The sequence below is a fragment of the Bactrocera dorsalis genome, chromosome 4 (assembly GCF_023373825.1).
Source record: "Bactrocera dorsalis isolate Fly_Bdor chromosome 4, ASM2337382v1, whole genome shotgun sequence".
Taxonomy (NCBI): domain Eukaryota; kingdom Metazoa; phylum Arthropoda; class Insecta; order Diptera; family Tephritidae; genus Bactrocera; species Bactrocera dorsalis.
In genome coordinates this window covers 50,267,053-50,288,052 of record NC_064306.1, presented here as the reverse complement: position 1 = coordinate 50,288,052, position 21,000 = coordinate 50,267,053, and the positions used below count along the sequence as shown (strand labels likewise).

General features: G+C 35.0%; 3 protein-coding genes across 3 annotated transcripts in view; 1 reads left to right on the top strand and 2 right to left on the bottom strand.

Annotated features, from left to right (window-relative positions):
* Positions 1–11,307, bottom strand: part of LOC105222741 (uncharacterized) — a 72,446-nt gene extending 61,139 nt beyond the window's left edge. The window contains exons 1-2 of the mRNA XM_049456850.1: positions 11,209–11,307; positions 9,833–10,206 (exon numbers count right to left, since the gene is read on the bottom strand). Coding sequence (XP_049312807.1) covers positions 9,833–9,865 — 33 coding nt within the window. The 5' untranslated portion in view covers positions 9,866–10,206; positions 11,209–11,307. The remainder of the gene's footprint in view (positions 1–9,832; positions 10,207–11,208) is intronic.
* Positions 11,308–13,836: 2,529 nt separating this feature from the next.
* LOC105222743 (farnesol dehydrogenase) lies at positions 13,837–17,162 on the bottom strand. Its single transcript, XM_011200190.4, has 3 exons — positions 16,416–17,162; positions 14,080–14,217; positions 13,837–14,007 (listed from the first exon to the last, which is right to left on the bottom strand). Exons 1-3 carry the CDS (start codon positions 16,989–16,991, stop codon positions 13,966–13,968), a joined length of 756 nt encoding a protein of 251 aa, XP_011198492.2. The 5' UTR covers positions 16,992–17,162; the 3' UTR covers positions 13,837–13,965.
* Positions 17,163–17,244: 82 nt separating this feature from the next.
* On the top strand, positions 17,245–19,162 carry LOC105222742 (farnesol dehydrogenase). The gene is made up of 3 exons (XM_049456852.1): positions 17,245–17,829; positions 18,818–18,958; positions 19,029–19,162. The coding sequence occupies exons 1-3, from the start codon at positions 17,251–17,253 to the stop codon at positions 19,068–19,070; spliced, it is 762 nt and encodes a 253-aa protein (XP_049312809.1). The 5' UTR covers positions 17,245–17,250; the 3' UTR covers positions 19,071–19,162.
* Positions 19,163–21,000: the final 1,838 nt, after the last annotated feature.

Genomic DNA, 21,000 nt, shown 5'->3' with positions numbered 1-21,000 from the left:
GGAAGACCTAGCATGATAGCTTTAAAAAGGGCACTGCAGCAGAGATTACAACTTCTCCGTAGATGAAACTTGTCAAGAAGTGTCATTGCATAAATATTCCTGAAAATCGACGATGATTAATGAAAAAAACCACTCGGACTGCCGTATGGAACAACTTGGCATATATATTTTACATGTCGGGATCGTAAATAGAAAGCGTACAAAATACGGCTTGCGCAAAAAATGTAGCCGTTCGACCTTCGCAGCGTCATCTCTTCGCTCTATGGGCTCTTGAAAAAATCCAAGAAGAACCGACGTTTTCTAGCCACGAAGTCTATTTCTGGCTCAATGAAAAGCAACTAAGAGCAACCTAAAGAGATTCAAGAGCTGCAATTTTATCCAGAAAACACAACGGTTTGGTGTGGTTTGTTGACCGGTGCAATCGTCGGTTAATATTTCTTCAAAAATGATGCCGGTGAGAACATTATCGTCGATGGCAACCTCACCCATGATAATCGACTATTTGATGCACTTCGGTGAGCAGTTTTGTGCCGATCGATTGGCCACCAAGATCATGTGATATCACAAAGTTAGACTTTTTTCGGTGGGGATATGTAACGTGTAAACTCTATGCGGACAATACCGCTTCGATTCAGGCCTTGGAGCAAAACATCACGTGTGTCATTCGCAAGTTACCAGTCGAACCATCTGAGACGTAGCCGCGGCCAACATTTGAAAGAGATAAGAAACTAAATGCCAAAGAATGTTCTTTCGAATGATAATAAAAATTCCTAATTAAATTTGAAGTTTCTGTGTTTTTTCTTTAAAAAAGTAGGGAACGTCGAAATGGATCACCCTATATATTCCGACTTTTTTTGTATTTATATTAAAAATTATTTCAAAGTGAATGTTTAAGCTCATCGCAGTTTTAAAGTGCCAGAACATAATTTTTTTGTAAACGATATATTTATAATATATGCATCTTTCCCAAAACTACAAATAACAATTTAAATAAAATAAAAACCGAAATTTTATATACACAAATATTACAACTCCAACCACCACAAATCCATCAAAGGTAAATTTGGTGTTCAGCTAATTTGTAGGCAAAGAAAAAACCTTGGGCCGGTTCTCACCTGCAGGCGTTCCAACTTGAAGGTGCATTAATTGCGCCGTTGGTGTTGAAAAATTAAAATTACTAAAATTTAAGTAACACTTCAACGTGGAAAAACGTTCAAAAAATAAAAGAAAAATTGTTTTCATGAAAATTCGTTTTCCCACGGAAATATGAAGTAAACAATACTTGAGGAAAAATGTACAAAGCCACATACATACATGTGTATTTAAAAGTAATGTGTTTTGGAAGCAGCGCGAATAGTATAAGAAACTTACGCAGCACTAGGAAGGTCAAAGTGAATTGAATATTAAAATATATTTTGACAATTATAGGGTGGCAGAGGGGAGGAAAAATTTAAAATCTAAGATTGTGTATTAAAAACACAATTATTAATACCCACATTTAAATGAGAGAATAATATGATTCTGATATATAATTTAAATGAAACAAGAAACACCGTTAACCTCAGCTGCACTGAATTATATTATTGAATATTTCTGGTATATCATGTTATAGGTATCTTATAAAGATAATTTTCTAGAAAGATAAATCTATGCTATAAGAAGAAATCTAGATCTTTATCTTGATTTTGAAGTTATATTTTCAAATGAAAAAGTTTTCCATTCAATACCTTGATTCAGTTTGTATGAATGAGCAGCTTCTTGGGGAGAAATGAGCAGTCTTGCAATTTAAAATGATTTTTTTTTTTAATTCCCACAAATCGACGTTTGTTTGTAGGGTTTATTAAGTTTGCCACGAAGTTTGTAACACCCAAAAGGAAGCGTCGGAGACCCTATAAAGCATATATGTGACGTAGTCTACGAAAAGAGAGCTAACGTGCGAAAACTAGTTTTCTGGGAAACAGAAAAAGCATCTCATCTTCCATCCGAATCAACTAAAAAGTGAAAATTGATTTTTTGACACCTAAGCCCCCTTTCCATAGACCAGGTCACATATATAAATGATCAGTATGTTGAACTGAGTCGATGTAGCCATGTCCGGCTGTCTGTACGAACTAGTCCCTCAGTTTTTAAGATGCCATACAAACTGAACGATCGGAATCCAGTTCTTGTATGGAAAACTTCTAAGACAACAATGTAATCTCCGAAGAAATTGTTCAGATCGGTTAACTATAGCATATAGCTGCCATACAAACTGAATGATCGGAATCAAATGCTTGCATGGGAAACTTCCTCATTTGACGATATATCTTCACGAAATTTGGTATGAGTTATTGTTCATAGAAATAATGTAATATCGGAAGAAATTGTTCAGATCGGCTCACTATAGCATATAGCTGCCATACAAACCGAACGATCGGAATCAAGGGCTTGTATGGAAAACTTTCGCATTTGACGTGGTATCTCACCAAATTTGACATGGATTACTGCTTAAGGTAATAATATAATCTCCGAAAAAATTATTCAGATCAGATTACTATAGCCTATAGCTTCCATACAAACTGAACACATAGTTACTAAAAGAAATGCACTTGTGAAGGATATATTAGCATCGGTGCAGCCGTTTGTTTATAATTGAAATTTAGAACCACAACTTCATCAGTTCGAAGTTTCTACTTCCAACTCCGCGTAATAGTTGAAATAGTTCAGAATATCAGGGATTGCTCGACCGAATTTTTTTGTTAGACACAGATACACAAATAATGAAATTAAAATTTTAACAATAATCATAATATATTATTTTTGTATCTCTCTTTAGCTTGAAAAAAAAAAAATTGGTATGAAATGAAATCAATGTTGAATAAGTTGTTTCTTCTAGTTATACAAAGTTAAATCTAGTAACGGTTTATATGCCTTTTGAAGATTTTCTTTGTGAATCTCCGCCTATAAAATTTGTAAACAAAAATTCGAAAACAAAAATTCGGAAAGAAATGCCGCGCATTAAGCCTATGATTTCTATAACAAGCGCTCGCTTTAGAAAACCTAGACTTCGCTTTTGCTTTCAATGGCATGTTATTGATTTTTTTATTTAAATTATAGCGCTATTATAAAGACACACTAACACACAAACAGTACTATAAGTAGATGCATATTTCCAAGACTCTTTCAGTGGATTGAGTCAATTGTAGGCCCATTATAACGGTTGCACTTTCACTGATATTCACTAAAGTCATCACATTCACAAGCGCCATCAAAGCAAAAACTATGTGGAATCGAAAAAAAAATAATAAGTTAACAACTACAATCAAGCAGCAATAAGCAGCAGTAGCGTAACCGCCAGCACAAAAAATCTCCCCAACGTCATCGTCATTAACAACATCAACACGATCATTATTGATCCATGTTGAGACTCATTTGTGTCACTTTAGTCAACCGAATCCAGCAGTCGAACACATCACGACGACGTTAGAGAAATTTTCAAAGATTAATTGTTGTTGTGGAACCTGAGTTATTTACATATGAATTAATATTAGGCATGTGAATATGTATGCCTAAACACATAACTACAAACTTTTTGCATTAAGACAGTGCAATTTTTTACACGAAAATGTTTTGTAAGCACTGTTGGAATGCGTAAGTGTATGTGTGTGGTGAGTATTTGAAAAAGAAAAGCAATGAATCGTTTTTTTTTTGTCTATAAATATTTTTTCGTAATCGCAAGCGGAAAAATAACGGTAAACATTTAATGCATTTGCTTACCGGCATTCATATATAAATGTCTGCGGAGACTAATGGTTGCTTGAGCGGACATTAAGATGTAAACTTACGCAACTTACGCAATCGGCAAAAAGTGTGTATCATATTTCAATAGCTCTTGTGATCGTTATGAAAATCCCTTTAGCGTTTATTAAAAACAATGATATAAAAGAAATTAAAGAAATAAGTAAACATGTGAGCGATTATATGATTAATGTAGTATGTGTGCAATGGTTTGTATAGCCAAGAGGCATGCCAAACATTTATGCCTAATTAAAACTGAACGTTATTATTTCAGCCAAACAATTATTGCTCAAATCTCTTCCCATTAAATTATATTTCTTTTCCTATTTTTCCATGATGTAATATTGCTCATATATTTTCTCTGCTCAAAAACTATAATTATTGTTTTTATTGACGCCTCCGTAACCAATTAAAAGATATGCAGAAATGTAGATAAGTGTATGCATAAATATTTGTGTATTGCCACATGTGGAAAGCGTAATAGTTTTTCTTTTAAATGCACTGCTTGGATTTCGAAATTTCGAACATCAATCAATTTAGTATTTAAACAGTAAATGAGATACTTTGGCAATGTGAAGTTGCGAAAATGAATTAAGTTTTAATTAGGTATTTGCATAAAAATTTAAAAAAATACGAAAGTTACTATGTTATATATACATACACACAGGTCTGTATATTTATTATTATAAAGTAATCATAAATACTTTATTTAGAGTAATAATTTAGCAAATAAAACAAAAATATTTCGAAAATAAACTGCAATATACCAGGAAAATAAAGGATTAATAATACCTGAAAGCTAATGGAAAATATTTAGAATTCAGGACACAGAATAACAGCCGATTCAATTATGATCAAAAGTTTAAAAATTACTCAGAGATTTTAACAAGTTGGTTAGCCTCTTTGATATTTATCATTAATGTATAATTTGCATACTCTGAACGGGTATATTAAGTTTGTCAGGAACTTTGCAGCAAACGAGCAAAGAGGCCCTAATGTACAGATATAAATGAACAGATATAAATTAACAGCTCAATGAGCTGAGTCGATATAGCCTTGTCCGTTCATGTCCCTCAGTATTTGAGATATCAGTCTGAAATTTCGCACAAATTCTTTTCTCGCAAAGAAGCTGATTATTTGTCGGAGTTGACGATATCGGACCACTATAATATAAAACTGCCGTACAAATCAGTGAATGATTAAATCCAGTTATTATGAAAAACTTTTTTTTATTTTGCAAGATCTTCACGAAATTCGGCATTTATTACCCGAGGTAATGTTATAATCTCCGAACAAATTTTTCATATCGAACCACTATACCATATAACTGCCTGCGTACAAACCAAGTTTTTCTATGAGAAGCTATATACCATAGCATATGTAGAGTAGCATACAATTTGATCAATCAAAATCAGATTCTTGTATGATATTTTTATTTGTGAAAGGTTTTGGTGTAGACGAAGTTAACGCTTTTTCTTGTCTAAATCTAAATAATCTTGTCTTATCTAAAATGAATACGAAATAGATACAAATTTTAGTCACACTAGCATTCAAGTGTGATTTTACGCTCTTCCATATAAGCAACAGCGGTTTTAAAGATATTGTATGATGAAAACAACATTTTATGTTCCAAAAGTGACGCTAAATAATATTCTATGGTCCTAAAGAGTATTTTTATGAAAACAATCATTTTAAAAAAGCTTTTTAGGGCTCTAATAATTAATTTTAGGAAATTTTATTTAAACAATCATTTTAAAAAGCTTCTTAGACCGATAACCAATTGGTTTTAAAAATAAAACCTCTATTCTCAGATCAGAATCGCTCGTGCTTCAGGGTAGGCTATATCTATGTATGTATATACTCGGGTGTGTCAAAAAAACGAATATTTGTTTTCACTTGGTACTCTGAATAATAGATTTTTAGACACCTACATATATGAAACTCTTCCCACGTAGGAGCTTTTAATTATAACAGAAAGGTCCTCCGCCTGAAAGTCAGATCGAAAACTTCATAACTCGTTTCCAACTACTTGAAGAATTTACCCGTTTCTTAGTTTGAATGCTTACCAAAATAATATATTTTTTTCGTAAACCTAACCGCTTAGAAGATATTAAGGAAAGTTTGTTTATTTAAAGGCAAATTTCTTACGAATTTTATAACTCATTAAAAAATCATTTTAAATTACAAGACTCAAAGTTTCTTAGGAAATTTACTTCTACTAGACTATAGCTGGGTCATACATCAAAAGAAAATCAAGAAGTATTAAATTAAAAATGACGCAAGTTCAAGTTCTCCTTTCATTAGCTTCAATATAACTTAAATTAATATATGGATTAAAAAATCAATCTTTAAAAATGAAATAAATTCAGATCGCAATCATAGATTCAAATATTATCTAAATAAATATTTAAGATATCGAAAAACATTTTCTCATAAACTGAAAGAGAATATCTTCTCCATTAATTCGCCATTCAGAGCGCAGTAAAAAAAGAAAAATTCCATTTAAGTGGTAGAAAAACTAAAAGTATAACACAAATTGAACAATAAACTTAGGCAAATCACGAATATCTGCATGATATTTGAATTTAAATTAAGCAACATTAGACATTCTAGGCCTATGTAGCACACAACACAATCGCACAAGCTTCTGTTAGTTGACAGCGCATATCTGAGTGAATTGTGAGCAAAAGTTATTGAAGCAAGTCGTAGAAAGCGCAGATATTTAAAGAAAATTCAAACGAAAAAATAATTGTATGTATATATAACAATAAAAGCCTTTGTAAAAGTAAAAGTTTGAGTATATGGTATACCGCAAAACTATGAGGAGGATAGCAAAAATGCAAAACCAATGGCGATAATTTTAATACTAATAGAGCGTAAAATTTGTAGCTTTCTTGTTAGTAATGAAATGTGTTTCTTTTCTTATTTTCTTAAAAAACGTTTCAATTATTGTGTCAGTTCAAAACTCATATCGACGATTGGGTTGCTTTCTTAAGGGGTTATATGTAGTTAGAATTTTCCAAAAAAAATATTTTTTTATTTTCTTAATGTAGATATATTTAAGAATACACACAGACAATTTTATATCGTTTCGGTGAATACTTTCGAACTTATACGCAAATTTGAAAAGGCATTTCAGATTGCTTGGAAGTAAAGGGTGATTTTTTAAGAGCTTGATAACTTTTTTTTAAAAAAAAAACGCATAAAATTTGCAAAATCTCATCGTTTCTTTATTTGAAACGTTAGATTGGTTCATGACATTTACTTTTTTAAGGATAATTTCATTTAAATGTTGACCGCGGCTGCGTCTTAGGTGGTCCATTCGGAAAGTCAATTTTGGGCAACTTTTCGAGCATTTCGGCCGGAATAGCCCGAATTTCTTCGGAAATGTTGTCTTCCAAAGCTGGAATAGTTGCTGGCTTATTTCTGTAGACTTTAGACTTGACGTAGCCCCACAAAAAATAGTCTAAAGGCGTTAAATCGCATGATCTTGGTGGCCAACTTACGGGTCCATTTCTTGAGATGAATTGTTGTCCGAAGTTTTCCCTCAAAATGGCCATAGAATCGCGAGCTGTGTGGCATGTAGCGCCATCTTGTTGAAACCACATGTCAACCAAGTTCAGTTCTTCCATTTTTGGCAACAAAAAGTTTGTTAGCATCGAACGATAGCGATCGCCATTCACCGTAACGTTGCGTCCAACAGCATCTTTGAAAAAATACGGTCCAATGATTCCACCAGCGTACAAACCATACCAAACAGTGCATTTTTCGGGATGCATGGGCAGTTCTTGAACGGCTTCTGGTTGCTCTTCACCCCAAATGCGGCAATTTTGCTTATTTACGTAGCCATTCAACCAGAAATGAGCCTCATCGCTGAACAAAATTTGTCGATAAAAAAGCGGATTTTCTGCCAACTTTTCTAGGGCCCATTCACTGAAAATTCGACGTTGTGGCAGATCGTTCGGCTTCAGTTCTTGCACGAGCTGTATTTTATACGGTTTTACACCAAGATCTTTGCGTAAAATCTTCCATGTGGTCGAATAACACAAACCCAATTGCTGCGAACGGCGACGAATCGACATTTCACGGTCTTCAGCCACACTCTCAGAAACAGACGCAATATTCTCTTCTGTACGCACTGTACGCATTCGTGTGGTTGGTTTAATGTCCAATAAAGTAAACTGAGTGCGAAACTTGGTCACAATCGCATTAATTGTTTGCTCACTTGGTCGATTATGTAGACCATAAATCGGACGTAAAGCGCGAAACACATTTCGAACCGAACACTGATTTTGGTAATAAAATTCAATGATTTGCAAGCGTTGCTCGTTAGTAAGTCTATTCATGATGAAATGTCAAAGCATACTGAGCATCTTTCTCTTTGACACCATGTCTGAAATCCCACGTGATCTGTCAAATACTAATGTATGAAAATCCTAACCTCAAAAAAATCACCCGTTACATAAAAGGCCAAAATGGTGTTTTAGAGTCGGTGACCAACATTACTCAAAAACGGCTAAACCGATTAGTCTAAAAGTTTAACAGGAGTTTCTTAAATATATTTTTAGTAATTAAGGGAATATTTTTTTCATCGATAAACAAGTTTTTATAAACAATTTAAGTCCAAAATTTTGCTAAAAAATAATTTTTTTTAAGAAACCGACATTTTGTTAAATTTTTTTTTGCGTATTCCTTTGATTTGCTTAAATAAATTTAACATTATTTAAATGAAATCTGTTTGGTTTTTTAATTTCAGAGGTTTAAGATTCAAAGATGGTCACCGCAAAACGTCTTTTTTGAGAGAAGCTCCCGGAGATCAGCTATAGTTCCTTTCCAAATAAATATTTTTACTAATACGAAGTCTTAAAATACAATAAAAAGATACCACAATATATGTACAAATTTTTAGATCTACAAATTTAAAAGTTTTCACAGAAAAAAAATTCTGAATTATATACAACCCCTTAAACGAGCGATAAGTCGATGTGTGAAATTAAGAGCTGATAAGGTTATATATTGGATGGATTATGTATACAATATTTTCAAGCAGCAAAGACATTAATCCATTAGACAAGTAGTGAAAAACCTGAAAACTTCATTTTTCTATTTGTAAACTAAAGACTTAAGCAACAAACTCGTATTGTATATTAGAAAATTAGAAACAAATTACAAATCTAGACTAAAAATCCGTTTAATTATTAAATAATTACAAAAATTAGTAACTAATGTCACAATCGTTTTTTTCATTGTCAGACACATTACACCCTGAATATTACCCAGCCATTTTCATAGACAAATAGCATAAGTCGTTTTTTTTTTAATTTTAAATTTAAGAATATGAACTTTGAAAACAAAACTAAACTTGCTCAAAAATCAGATTATTTTGAACAAAAAATATTTGAAATATTCATTTAAAATTTTTGTATGTTATTTGTAAACACATAACCTATCAAAAATAAGCAAAAACAAAAAAGTGATTTTTTTGGAATTTTCACACACCCCTTAAGGAGGGAGCCTGCTTTAGAAGCTTAAAAATATCAATTTTTTAGCTTAAATCTTTTTAAAATTTATCTAAGAAGTTGTAGATGGGAATTCGAGATATTGTTGAAGCTAGAAGGGAAATAGTGACCGAACGTCTAGCAGATATATTATATAAGCGCTTGGGCAGCAAGCGAAAACTTCGAATGATACCTCAAAAACCATAGAAATTTCGTTTTAATCAATTATTTCTTTCTCACCCAAAAAAGTCCTCAAAAAATCGATTTTTGAAGCCCGATAAGCAGGCTCCCCCCTTAAATTGAGTGAGAAAAAAAATGTTTAAATACTAAAATTTTCACCAAATTTAATGGACAATAATAATTTCAGCATTTTGTATGCAACGCATAGCAGTAGCTTGAAAAAGTGGTGATCAACGTATGGAAGATTTGTTTTCTTTATTATTATCTTCTGTTAATAAATTTCCTTATTGTGGAATTAGTTTTCATATGAGAAATATCCTCAAAAAATTATAGTTTTGCAATCATAAGAAATATAAATTTCTTTCAAATACACTCACCTTGTTGTTACTGCAATAATATATATCCGACATTTTGTTGCTGTTGTATTTTTAATACTTTTAATATTTAACTTTAAAAAGTATAATCAAACGTTTATTGCACAGACAATAAATAATCTTCACGCGAAAGTGACTTTTTCACCAAAAAACAATTAAATATTATTTTTTTACAATTCAAATTTATCGACTTTCAATCTCACCAAAATTTTTTTTAACTCAAAAGCTTTCTTTATGTAACGCTACAATAACAACACAACGAAATTATACATTTTCCATATTGCTCAGAGTTTTCATTCAAGGGCATTAAGTGTATTTTTTTAATTTGTATATATGTATGTCTACGATGATGTATGTCTAAAACAATAACACAAACGCTAAAAATGCGAAATTATTAAAAGAAAAGCACAAACACACACACGCGCACTTAAGTTGCCAACAATGCGATTGACGGCAACTTTCTACTTCAGCGCGCACATTGCAATCCGGTAACGGAGAGTAAGTTATTGCGCTGGCGTGTAATACACATATAAATTTACAGCAGCAAACTCCAGCGAACGACAGCAGCAATGCGCGTACTAGGCTTGAAAAAGGGGTCTAGGCGCGTCTGAGCTACAGTAGCAAAACTTTTCACCGGGAGGGAAAATCGCTCAAATGCCGGCAGAAAATACATATATATTTCTCTTATTTATTGTAAAAGTATTGAGACAATCATGCACGGGAAAATCATTAGTTGCTGCAGTAGTTGCAGCTGTGGGCAAGTATCGCTGCACTTGTTCTATATATATGTGTACATATGTATGTGTGCATACAATGATGATGACTTTACGACAGGTTGCTGACGTTAATTTCTTATTGTAAATGTTGGCTTCTTTTCTTTGTTATTTATTTCTGTTGTGTTTTTGTTATTGTACACGTATATTCTGCTTTGACAGGTTTGCACTTTTACGCGATTTGCCACATTGCTCAGCTCACATTTCACATTTTTCAGATTTTCCGCTGATAGATACTACCTTTGCTGCACAAGTCACAAGTCAACAAATGCAACACAGTTTCACGTAGAACAAACTCACGTTAACACAAAATGCACGCGAGCACCGTAAGAACAAACGTCGCCACGCACGAGTGTAAATGGAGTAAGAGAGCCTAAGCTTAAGCTAATAATAAACAATATTGCTTGTTAAGTGTGTTTGCTGCCAATTAGCCGAGCAGAACACCCCATTTCGACGACGTCGGCAACGTGATGAATGGTAATGCGATGCCGGACTTAACGCGCAGGGATTTGCGCTTGAAAACGGGTCAAAACAAGCACACAAGTGTCCAGTATACGTAAGCGTGGTAAATACAGCAGCAGGCGTGAGTATAAAAAGTTACAATACCGCAAGCATGAAATGATTTAACTGTAAAGCGCAACGATGATTTTTCAAAAAATATACAACACTATTTTCGCTAAAGCGTCAATTCGCACTCAACCGACTTCGCATAAGGTTCCAAACGAACTGAAAGTACACAATTCAAGAAACGACCAAACCAAGAAAATCACCAGACGACGGCCAATAAAAGCGGCGGCGCAACGACAACGCCGGCAGCAACGTCAACGTGAGTCGACGTCACCTTTTACTTTTTTAACATTTGCCATTAAAGCGTTTCCAGTTTGGCTGTGGCGCATGGTAGGCATTCAGTAAGCGTGGCTGGAGCGTTGATCGCGCCGTCGAGCTGCGCGGCTCGCTTGTTTGGTGGTGTTAAGACGCAAACAGTCGGTCGGTTGAAGCAACTGTTGTAGTTATGTTAATTGTTGTTGACAAAAATTGCAGCGCTGATAGCAATAATGGTTTTAACAATTGCATTACGTTTCATTGGAACATATGTGGGTTGCCTCGGACCAGTGTATGAGTTCGCTTACAACTTGTTTGAGTGCTAATGCAACTAACGGATATTTATATTTAAAAGTAAATTCAAAACGCTTGGAGGTTGGAACCTTATTGTTGATAAATATAAGTTCTGTTGTAAATAAATTATTTATTTTTCTAAATCTGTATCTTGTACTGGATACGTGCGATCGGCTTAGGCTATAAGGCGTTAGAAAAATAAGATTCGTTCTAAACAACTTTTTCGTCAATTCAAAGATGTAAACTAGCACAGATAAAATCCGCTATATTTTACATTTTCTATAATGGCGAAAACACCAATGTGAAAAATGTTTATTGACTTGATACACGGATAACACTTTGAAACGCCAACTGTCGAAAATGTCAATACAAAAAATATCGGCTGCCGAATCGTAACAAAATCGCTCCATTTCTGAAGCGTACCATTAATGAGAAGTGGGTCACTTACAATAACAATAAACTAATTGAGTCAAATGGCGGGAAATCGACGCAAAAGGTGACCAAGCCAGGATTGACGATCAAGAAGGTTTTGCTATGGAGCATTTGCATTTGGAGCCTTCGATCCTAACTCTAAACTAGAGGAAATTAAAGAAGGACGGTCCGATGAGTAGTTAGTATCACCGCCCTAATTACTATACACATTGTAAGCGGTGACATGTCCGTAGATTTTAGATATACATTTTTAGGAGGAAATCGCATGGCAAAATCAAAGAGGGCTATGATGCTGTAAACGGTGACTCTTCCCCTTAATTAATTTCAGACTTCCTGACTATTGCAATTTCTTCCAGCAGCCATTAAGTAGAAGTGATCATCCACTAGATTAGCAGAGCGGCGAAGAGTGCCTAACCTCGCTATTAATAACAACAAGTGTTTTTGTGAAAAGATTGTTATAAGTGCCAGGCCCCAGCGGAATCGCAGGGAACTGTAAAGCTGATGAGCTAGCAAGAGAAGACACCCTATACCCACTATCGCTAGAATGGGAGCGAGTCAATGCTCCAGTATCCTCTTGTGTTCTACTACTACATAACTGGGTTTCGCGGAAGCTAAGCCAGCGCTGGGTCACCATCAATACATGCACTTTCACAAAAGCCTTTTGGCCCAAGATCGATCGCAAGAGATCTAATGATCTCTTTGCCCTCAGTAAGGCTAGCATCTCCCTTTTAACGCTTTACTTTACTAAGCGTTTTGCTAATTTATGAGTTCGAACACAGAAGTTCATCATTTTTATAGCCTCGCAAAGGATTACATATAGTAGTCCACATGCGACCTTTGATCAGCCATCTAACCTAACCTAACCGCGTAGGTTATTTCCTGAACAATGGACAACAAGCGCAATAGTAAGACTATTTCACAAAAGAGTATGACGTCGTTTAAAAGCATTTCGATCGGCGAAACATGTTTTCACTGGAACCAAACCAAAAACAAAAGGATATTATAACAGCGAACTTCACACGGCAAATGTATTTCGAGGAAGCCGAAGAGTGCCGTGTCGGTTTGAAAGATGATTACCCACGTTTTCTGAGGTCAACAAATTGTGATTTAGGTATATTGACTACTTGGAGAAGGGCAAAACAGTCGCAGTGCTCTACATACCGAACGTTCTCATCGACGACAATAGATCACTGGTAGAACATTCAATAACTCTAAATAAGCAGTAACTAACTGCTGAATGAAAAGATATTAACTGAAATTCCTAATCGAAAAGAAAATCTAGTGTTTATGATTGCTCTCGCAACGGATTTATTATCTTCTATCTTATTATTTCTGAAGTTTTTCGAGGCATTAAACTGGTATACGCCCTGTTGTCTTGTCGTGAGGTCACAGAATAGATGGTTATCTGTAAAGCAGAACCCCAATTCGAGCACTTAGCCTACAGTGACGCATATACCAGGTCACAAGCTGCCTATGTTGGTTTATCTCTTGGGAAACTTCAACCTTTTGGAAGGATGCAGCTAAAGGATTTGTTTGACCTGTATGAAGATGGGCGTATACCTCCTTATAAAAGTGTGATCAAATAAGGACTATATATTAAACAAAAGAATAACACCACCATTTTTGGACAAGAAATGAAAAATAAAGCCATCCCTTGTATGGTTTTGAAATGAGTTACACAAAATGGAAACAAAAAAATATATATTCTAAAAACAGTTTACATTTAATTATATAATAGTACGTTTAATATTTTCTGCAATAACAGTTCCTGTTTGCTGTAACACTTCAAAGTTCAATAAATGAAAAATATGTACATTAAAATATTTCCCCCATCGGTTTTAACGTGATCTCGTGAATCTAAATATTCGAGAAGAGTTCATATTAATATAGGGTTACACAGGCATATTCAAAAATATGTTGGTTACCCACCTGGACATGGGGCGGAGTACGAAGCGCATATAAAACCGCATCAGCTATATTAGCTGGCTCCAAGCGTGCCATATGCTTCACATAGAAATGAATTTCTTCCGGAAATATGTTTGTGTTCACGGCACCGGGACAAATACCCTTTCCAAATGACAAAATGTCAAGTTAAATATAATATTAATAGTGGTGAAAAATTGAAAATTCACGCAACCTTTTAGTGGGACTGCAAATGTTTATATCCGTGAGTTATGAATGAAATGAATGAATACGCACCAGTATTAAGAAGGGAGTGGAAATACAGGTTGTATTTAAAATGTGGCAAATTTTAGTATACTAGATGAGGCCCTTCTTAATGGGAATGTCATTATATTATATTGAAGAAACGTGTCATTAATATTCAAGAAACGTTTGAAAAGTGAAACAGGGAGTGCGGGACCACCATTTTAGAAGTTGCTAAAACGATCTAGAAGAAAGAGTATCACAGAGTATACAAATCCTAATATATTCAATTTCTAAACGGCAGGAAGAAACATGACACAATTTTGGTTGAATTGTTATGAGCTCACAACTAAAACCGCATTGTCAATTTATTAATGTTAAGATCCAGGTGAGCCAAGTCAAACAAAATCGTTTGCAACTATTTAAATAATACTGAATACAGAAAGAAAGTTGATGATTACTTGTGTCGAAAAGTCACTTACTACGGCAAGCGAAAACGGTCGTGTTTTGTAATCGAATGGCAGGGAGTCGGCACTAACGGTGCCAGACAGGGCGATCAGGAAGGCTTTCCTATAGTCTGGCAGTGAACATGAGCTACTCTCTTAGGACTAAACTTTAACCTCGCAACTGTATTGTCAACAATTAAGCCGTCGGAAGCAAACAATCGTCCAGAAGCGCCCTGCTTTGATCAGTAGGAGAGTAATTAAGATTCACCAGAAATATTAAGACTTTTTAATTTAAATTTTACGCGAAAATCCATTCGTTGAAATATTTTTTTTCCAGCTTGGTAGGACTGAGAGTGACATCTGTGCCAAGTTTTTGGTTGGTATAAATTATTCCAAGAGGTTCGAGAACGCGTTGACCACGAAGCACGTCCAAGATGATCAACACGTCATGATCAAAATATAGGAATTGATGCTTGAGAATCAACGATTAACAGTCAGAAACCTTACTGGCATGGGAAGGAGCAGTGAAAACCATTTGTAAAGATCATTTGGGTCTAAAAAAAAGTGAAAGCACGATTTGTTCCAAAGCCACTTAATTCTTTCGAAAAAAGCGTCGCGTTAACGTCTGTGAAACAATACTTTCCGACTACCAAAAAGTCATGAAACGTATTATTACTGGGGTTGAGTCTTGGATCTATGCTTACGATCCGGAAACTGGCGATTAATCGGCCGAATATCGTGACAATGGTGAGCCGAAGAAGCCAAGGCTGGCCAAAAACCAAAGTTATGTTGACATTTTTTTTCGACGAAGAAGTGTTATTTATAGTAACTTGAAATATTCATCTCGATCAAAAAATGGAATCAGATCGCGAACATTTTATTTTTTAGCACTTTCGACGTGAATTACCTCAGCAACAATGTGTCGATAAAATTAGTTCAAGAACTAGCGTTTAACAATGGTTGATGAATTCAATCGAGGTCGTAGATCACTCCAAGACGAATTTCGGGAAAGTCGTCCAAAATAAGTTGAAGAGGCGGAAGATGCATTCAGAACGCATGCTTTGGCAAAAGTGCTTCAAGAATTAGTTAAAACGCATGGCAAAGTGTATACTATAGATCTTAAGTGAGAATATTTTGAAAAATAAAAAATTAAACAATTTTCGATGAATAATCTTTGTTTTTGTTCTCTAATTCCAAAATATAAAAAGCAACCTACGTATTTCAACAGTGACTCGGCAGAAGCTCTGAAAGTTTAGTTGAGAGCTTCACTTTATAGTCTGGGACTGGCATCAAGTGATTACTATTTGTTTCTAGTTATGGCAAATCGTTTTGTGGGTAAAAAATATGCTTCAAGAGAGCTTGTGAAAATCGACTTTTGCTGAAGGGGGAATGAGGGTTTCTATTACAGTGGCATGATGAAATTATTTTCAAAAAGGCTGCAAGTTATCGAAATAAAGCGTTCAATTTAATTTAATGATTTTATTTCTTTAGAACGTATATCCGAAAAATATGACGTTTAATGTGACTACATATTTTTTGTAATTAAAACAGAAATTTTTGAAATGCATTAATATATGGAATTAGCAACAGAGAATCAAGCAACAGAGAAGTCAAAATAGCATACTACTGCTTATTTCAAAATTAAGGCTAAGCTTCATGGCACTACATACTCACCGTAATGCGAACTTTATTTTTGTGTAGTTGAAATTCTTGTCTGTATGTCTCCGTCATCGCCGTAATGGCAAACTTAGTTGCCGGATAAATATTGAAGCTCGGCAGCACATCAATAAAATTCAACACCTGCTGCCCAGCTATACTGTTAACGACCAATATGTGGCCCTCGTTGCCACGCTTCATCATGCCGCGGAACACTTCTCGTGTACACCATAACACTGCCATGACGTTAGTATCAATTACCTGGCGTATCTTCTCAGTATTATCAGGCGCCACCAGTTCAGTTTCACGTGTGATACCAGCATTATTTAACAGTACATCCGCGCCACCCAACATACGTTCCGTCCAATCGATTGCCGCTACAACCTGATCCTCTTTAGATACATCACAGCGACGTGGTATGAACTGTGGTTGCAACGCTGGAGGCAAGCTGAGTTTGAGCTCCTGCAATTTAGCTTCTCGCCGCGCGAGACCGACGACACGTAGACCTGCCACCACCAAAGCTCGAGCACAGGCAGCACCAATACCGCCACTGGCACCGGTGACCACTGCCAATTTACCCTGCCAACGTTCCATGGAATTGCATGTACTTTCAAAGACAACTAAGTAGTAACTGAGTGAGGAATATAGACAATTTTCATGCAGTTTGCTACAAATTAATGTAGGTGTATGTACATAAATATGTATATTTTTGCAATTGCATATGTAGTTACTTATGCATGATGATTTAGGTCGATACTAATTTTTTACAATATCGATTAACTAATATAGCAGTTAGAGGGTTTCACTTGAATAACTGAATATCAAATCATAATCACTTGCCATCACATTCAACATGGAGCGCTGGCAGGGCAAAGTTGCTATGGTAACTGGTGCTAGCAGTGGCATCGGTGCTGCTTGTGCCAAGGCTTTGGTGTGTGCTGGATTTGTTGTTGTTGGTTTAGCACGTCGCCAGGAACGCATTGCGCAATTGCAACAGGAACTACCAACGCGATTTCGCTCCAATTTGCACGCCTGCAAATGTGATATAACAAAGGAGGAGAGTGTGAACGATGCTTTCAAGTGGACGCAGCAGAAACTTGGCGCCGGTGTTGATGTTTTGGTGAATAATGCTGGTATTATAGCGACTACGGAGTTGAGTGCACGTCAGAATACGAATGAAATACGCAACACCATCGATACGAACCTGTTGGGTACGGTTTTTTGTACACGCGAGGCTTTCAATTCAATGCGTGAACGTGATGTTGAAGGTCATATAGTGATCATTAATAGTGTGGCTGGTTTGCAAGTTCCGAATTTGGGTCCAAACTTGCCATCGCTCAATATATATCCTGCAACAAAGTTCGCTTTACGAGCTATGAACGAAATCTATCGACAAGAATTTCAGCGGTACAAGACTCGTGTACGAATAACGGTAGGTGGTGGTATTAAGAAAAAAAAATGTTGTAGAGATTAATGAAAGTGGCATCAATAGGACTCCGCTGATCAAATTTGACCCAGACTGATTCATATAAACTGCGCGCGCAAACAAAAACGAAAATTTCCTATATTGGTACAACCCTTTTTCTGTTCGTGTGATTCCAAATGTTCAATAGTGTGTGTTTGCCAATGGTTTGTTCACGACGCGAAGGGTTTATCTGGCGTTTTTTAATTACGAAAAAAATTGAAGAACGAGTTTGTGTGGATTTTTTGTGTTTCTAATGGATTTACGACTACAGATTCGTTGCAAATATTACAAAAGTGTTTTTGGGAGTCCGCTTGGTCAATAACACAAGTATTTGCGTGACACAAAAGCTTAAGTGAAGGTAGCGAAGTCGTAATTACAATAACATCGAAAAAGTTAAAAAAAAATTATGCTTGAAAATCGTCGCGTTGACTTTAGACAGATGTCAGAGGATATCCAAAACTCTTATGTATCGACTTGACATTTTGGTGAATGTTTTTAGTATGAGATGTGTCAATCGACTCGTCCAAAAAGACTTAAAACTCGCACAAAAAAGACGTCTTGAAGAGCTACTGAAGGTCAACCCAACAATTGTGTGTGGAAAATTTGATCAAAAGCTCTCGAAGACGATTATAAATATTTGTATTAAACTACGTTAAAATGTAGTTTTTTTGTCAGTCCGGGTTACATATGATCAGATAGTATGTTAAATTTCGAAGGTCATAGCGTAAGAAAGAGAAAAGGCAACATCGTATACAAAGACAAGACCGAAAAATGCATATTGACACTAATTATTTTGTTTATGACATCAATTACCAAGCATTTATCTGCATTACAAAAAAATAAACGGAACAAAGAAGTCATAAGCTTTACTATTGGCATTCTATTTTACATTTCAGCTCGCATAATTAATCTCATACCCATAATACATACTACATTTTTTTTTCATTAAATTTAGACTATCAGTCCAGGCATTGTCGATACCGACATACTGCCCACTTCTATTCGTAATGTTGTCAAGGATATGCTACCGAGTCTTACGTCTGAGGATGTGGCCGATGCTGTTTTATGGGCAATAAGCACACCACCAAATGTACAGGTAACTACAATCAGGAAATATGTACAAAAAGGGGTTTATTTGAATAACACCAGTTATACTTTTTTTATAGGTTCACAACATCACCATAAAGCCCATGGGCGAAAAATTTTAATACTTGTTATATTTTAAGCTTATCTTATTAAATTCATTTGACTCTTCTTAATTGTTTTTATTTAAATAAAACATTTGGTGGAATGAAAATTATTTAAATACTATTTTAATATATAACAAGTAAGGAAGACCCGAATTCGAATCGGAACGAATGTTAGATAATATCGCAAATTGTAATAAAACGAAATTGATTGAAATCAATATAATCGAATATTTATCATAAACATAAGTAGGCGAAGACATAGACCGGAGCTCAGTAAAAAGTTACTACAGTCTAATTTTTGATTTAATTAACTATACTGCTTATATGATGATTGTTGAGGTGAGATATCTTTAAAAAAAGGAGTATACAACTTTTTTAATAATAAAATGTTTAATCGATATCCCAAATAGTTCAAAACCTTTTTAAAATGTAACCATGGGAGATTTTATAATATGAAAGTATGTATAGTACATCTAATATACATATCTAAATGATCAAAGTGACGAGCTAAGTCAATTTAGCTGGTCTCCCAGGTTTTGAGATATCGATCTGAAAGTTTTCACAAATCGTTTTCTTCCCAACCAGCTGTTCATTTATTACCAATATATATCAGATCGCTGAAGCATATAGCTGCCATATGAACTGAATAATCAAAAAGCAAGTTTTTGTATAGAAAACTTTTTTATTTGAAAAGGTAGCTTCACGAAAGTTGACAAGGATTGATAATAATAAGGCAGTGGTAAAATCCAATCCATTATTCAGATCGAAACACTATACCAAACGAGTAGAGTTGTCATATAAACATAACTTTCAAAATCATGATCTTGTTTGGGCAATTGTTTTTTTTTTTATTTGTGAAGGGTATTCTAGCTTCGATGCAACCGAAGTTAACGCTTTTTCTTGTTCATGCTCCTTAAGACGTACGAACCTACATAGGGTTAGATTGCCGAAATACAGGTTTATTAGACGGATAAAATCGGGTAGCGAGTCAGAATAGGAATATGATATGTCTCAAACCGTACATACAAAGTGTAATTTTTGATGTAGCGCCCTAGAATCTGCTATCTTTATCCATTGTCCAGTGAGAATTTCATGACATTTCATTGATGGGAAGTGAAGTTATTGCGTTTTAAGTGTCAGTATGTTTGTGTTATCGGTGCAAAAATGAGCTTCGAACAAAGAGCCAACATTAAATTTTGTTTTAAAATTGGTAAAACTTTTACCGAAACATTTCAATTGATAAAACAAGTTTATGGTGATGATTGCCTATCACGTAGCAGAGTGCACGAGTAGTTTCAACGTTTTCAAAGTGATCGTGCGGACATAAATCACCATCAACATGTGAGCCAATCCAAATTCGTGATCACCGGAAAGTCCATCGAAACTGTGAGTGAATTCATCAAAATCAGCCGGAATCAGCCGAAATCATCATTGAAATTCATAGAAATGGAATGGAACATCTAAAACACATCGATTTATCGCATTATGCTTTTCGGAAAAATGCATTTGCCTATGAAAGGAAAGCGTTATACAGACGTAGAGGCCATTCAAAAGTCTTGCACCGTCATACTGGCGGCCATACCGGCCAACGAGCTAAAACACTCATTCAACATGCTTTTAGACCGTGCAAAAAGCTGTATTGAAGCAGAAGGAGACTATTTTTAATGAAATAAATTGATTTTGCCGAAAACCCCTTTGTTCTGTTTTTTTTAAGTCCCGTTTACTTTGAAACGCACCTTGTATTTTCAAATACAGGTCAGATTTAGATACATCTTTAAAAAAGCAAATATTATGCTGTATGCATGTACCGTAAAGAATACTGTAGCACTTACCTCCAAAATTATCTGTAGAGCTCTGATCTTGCATAAATAAACTTTCAGTTTCTTGACTTGGGACAAATGTCTAACTTAAATCATTAATCGCACCTAGAATTAAAAAAATGTTTTCC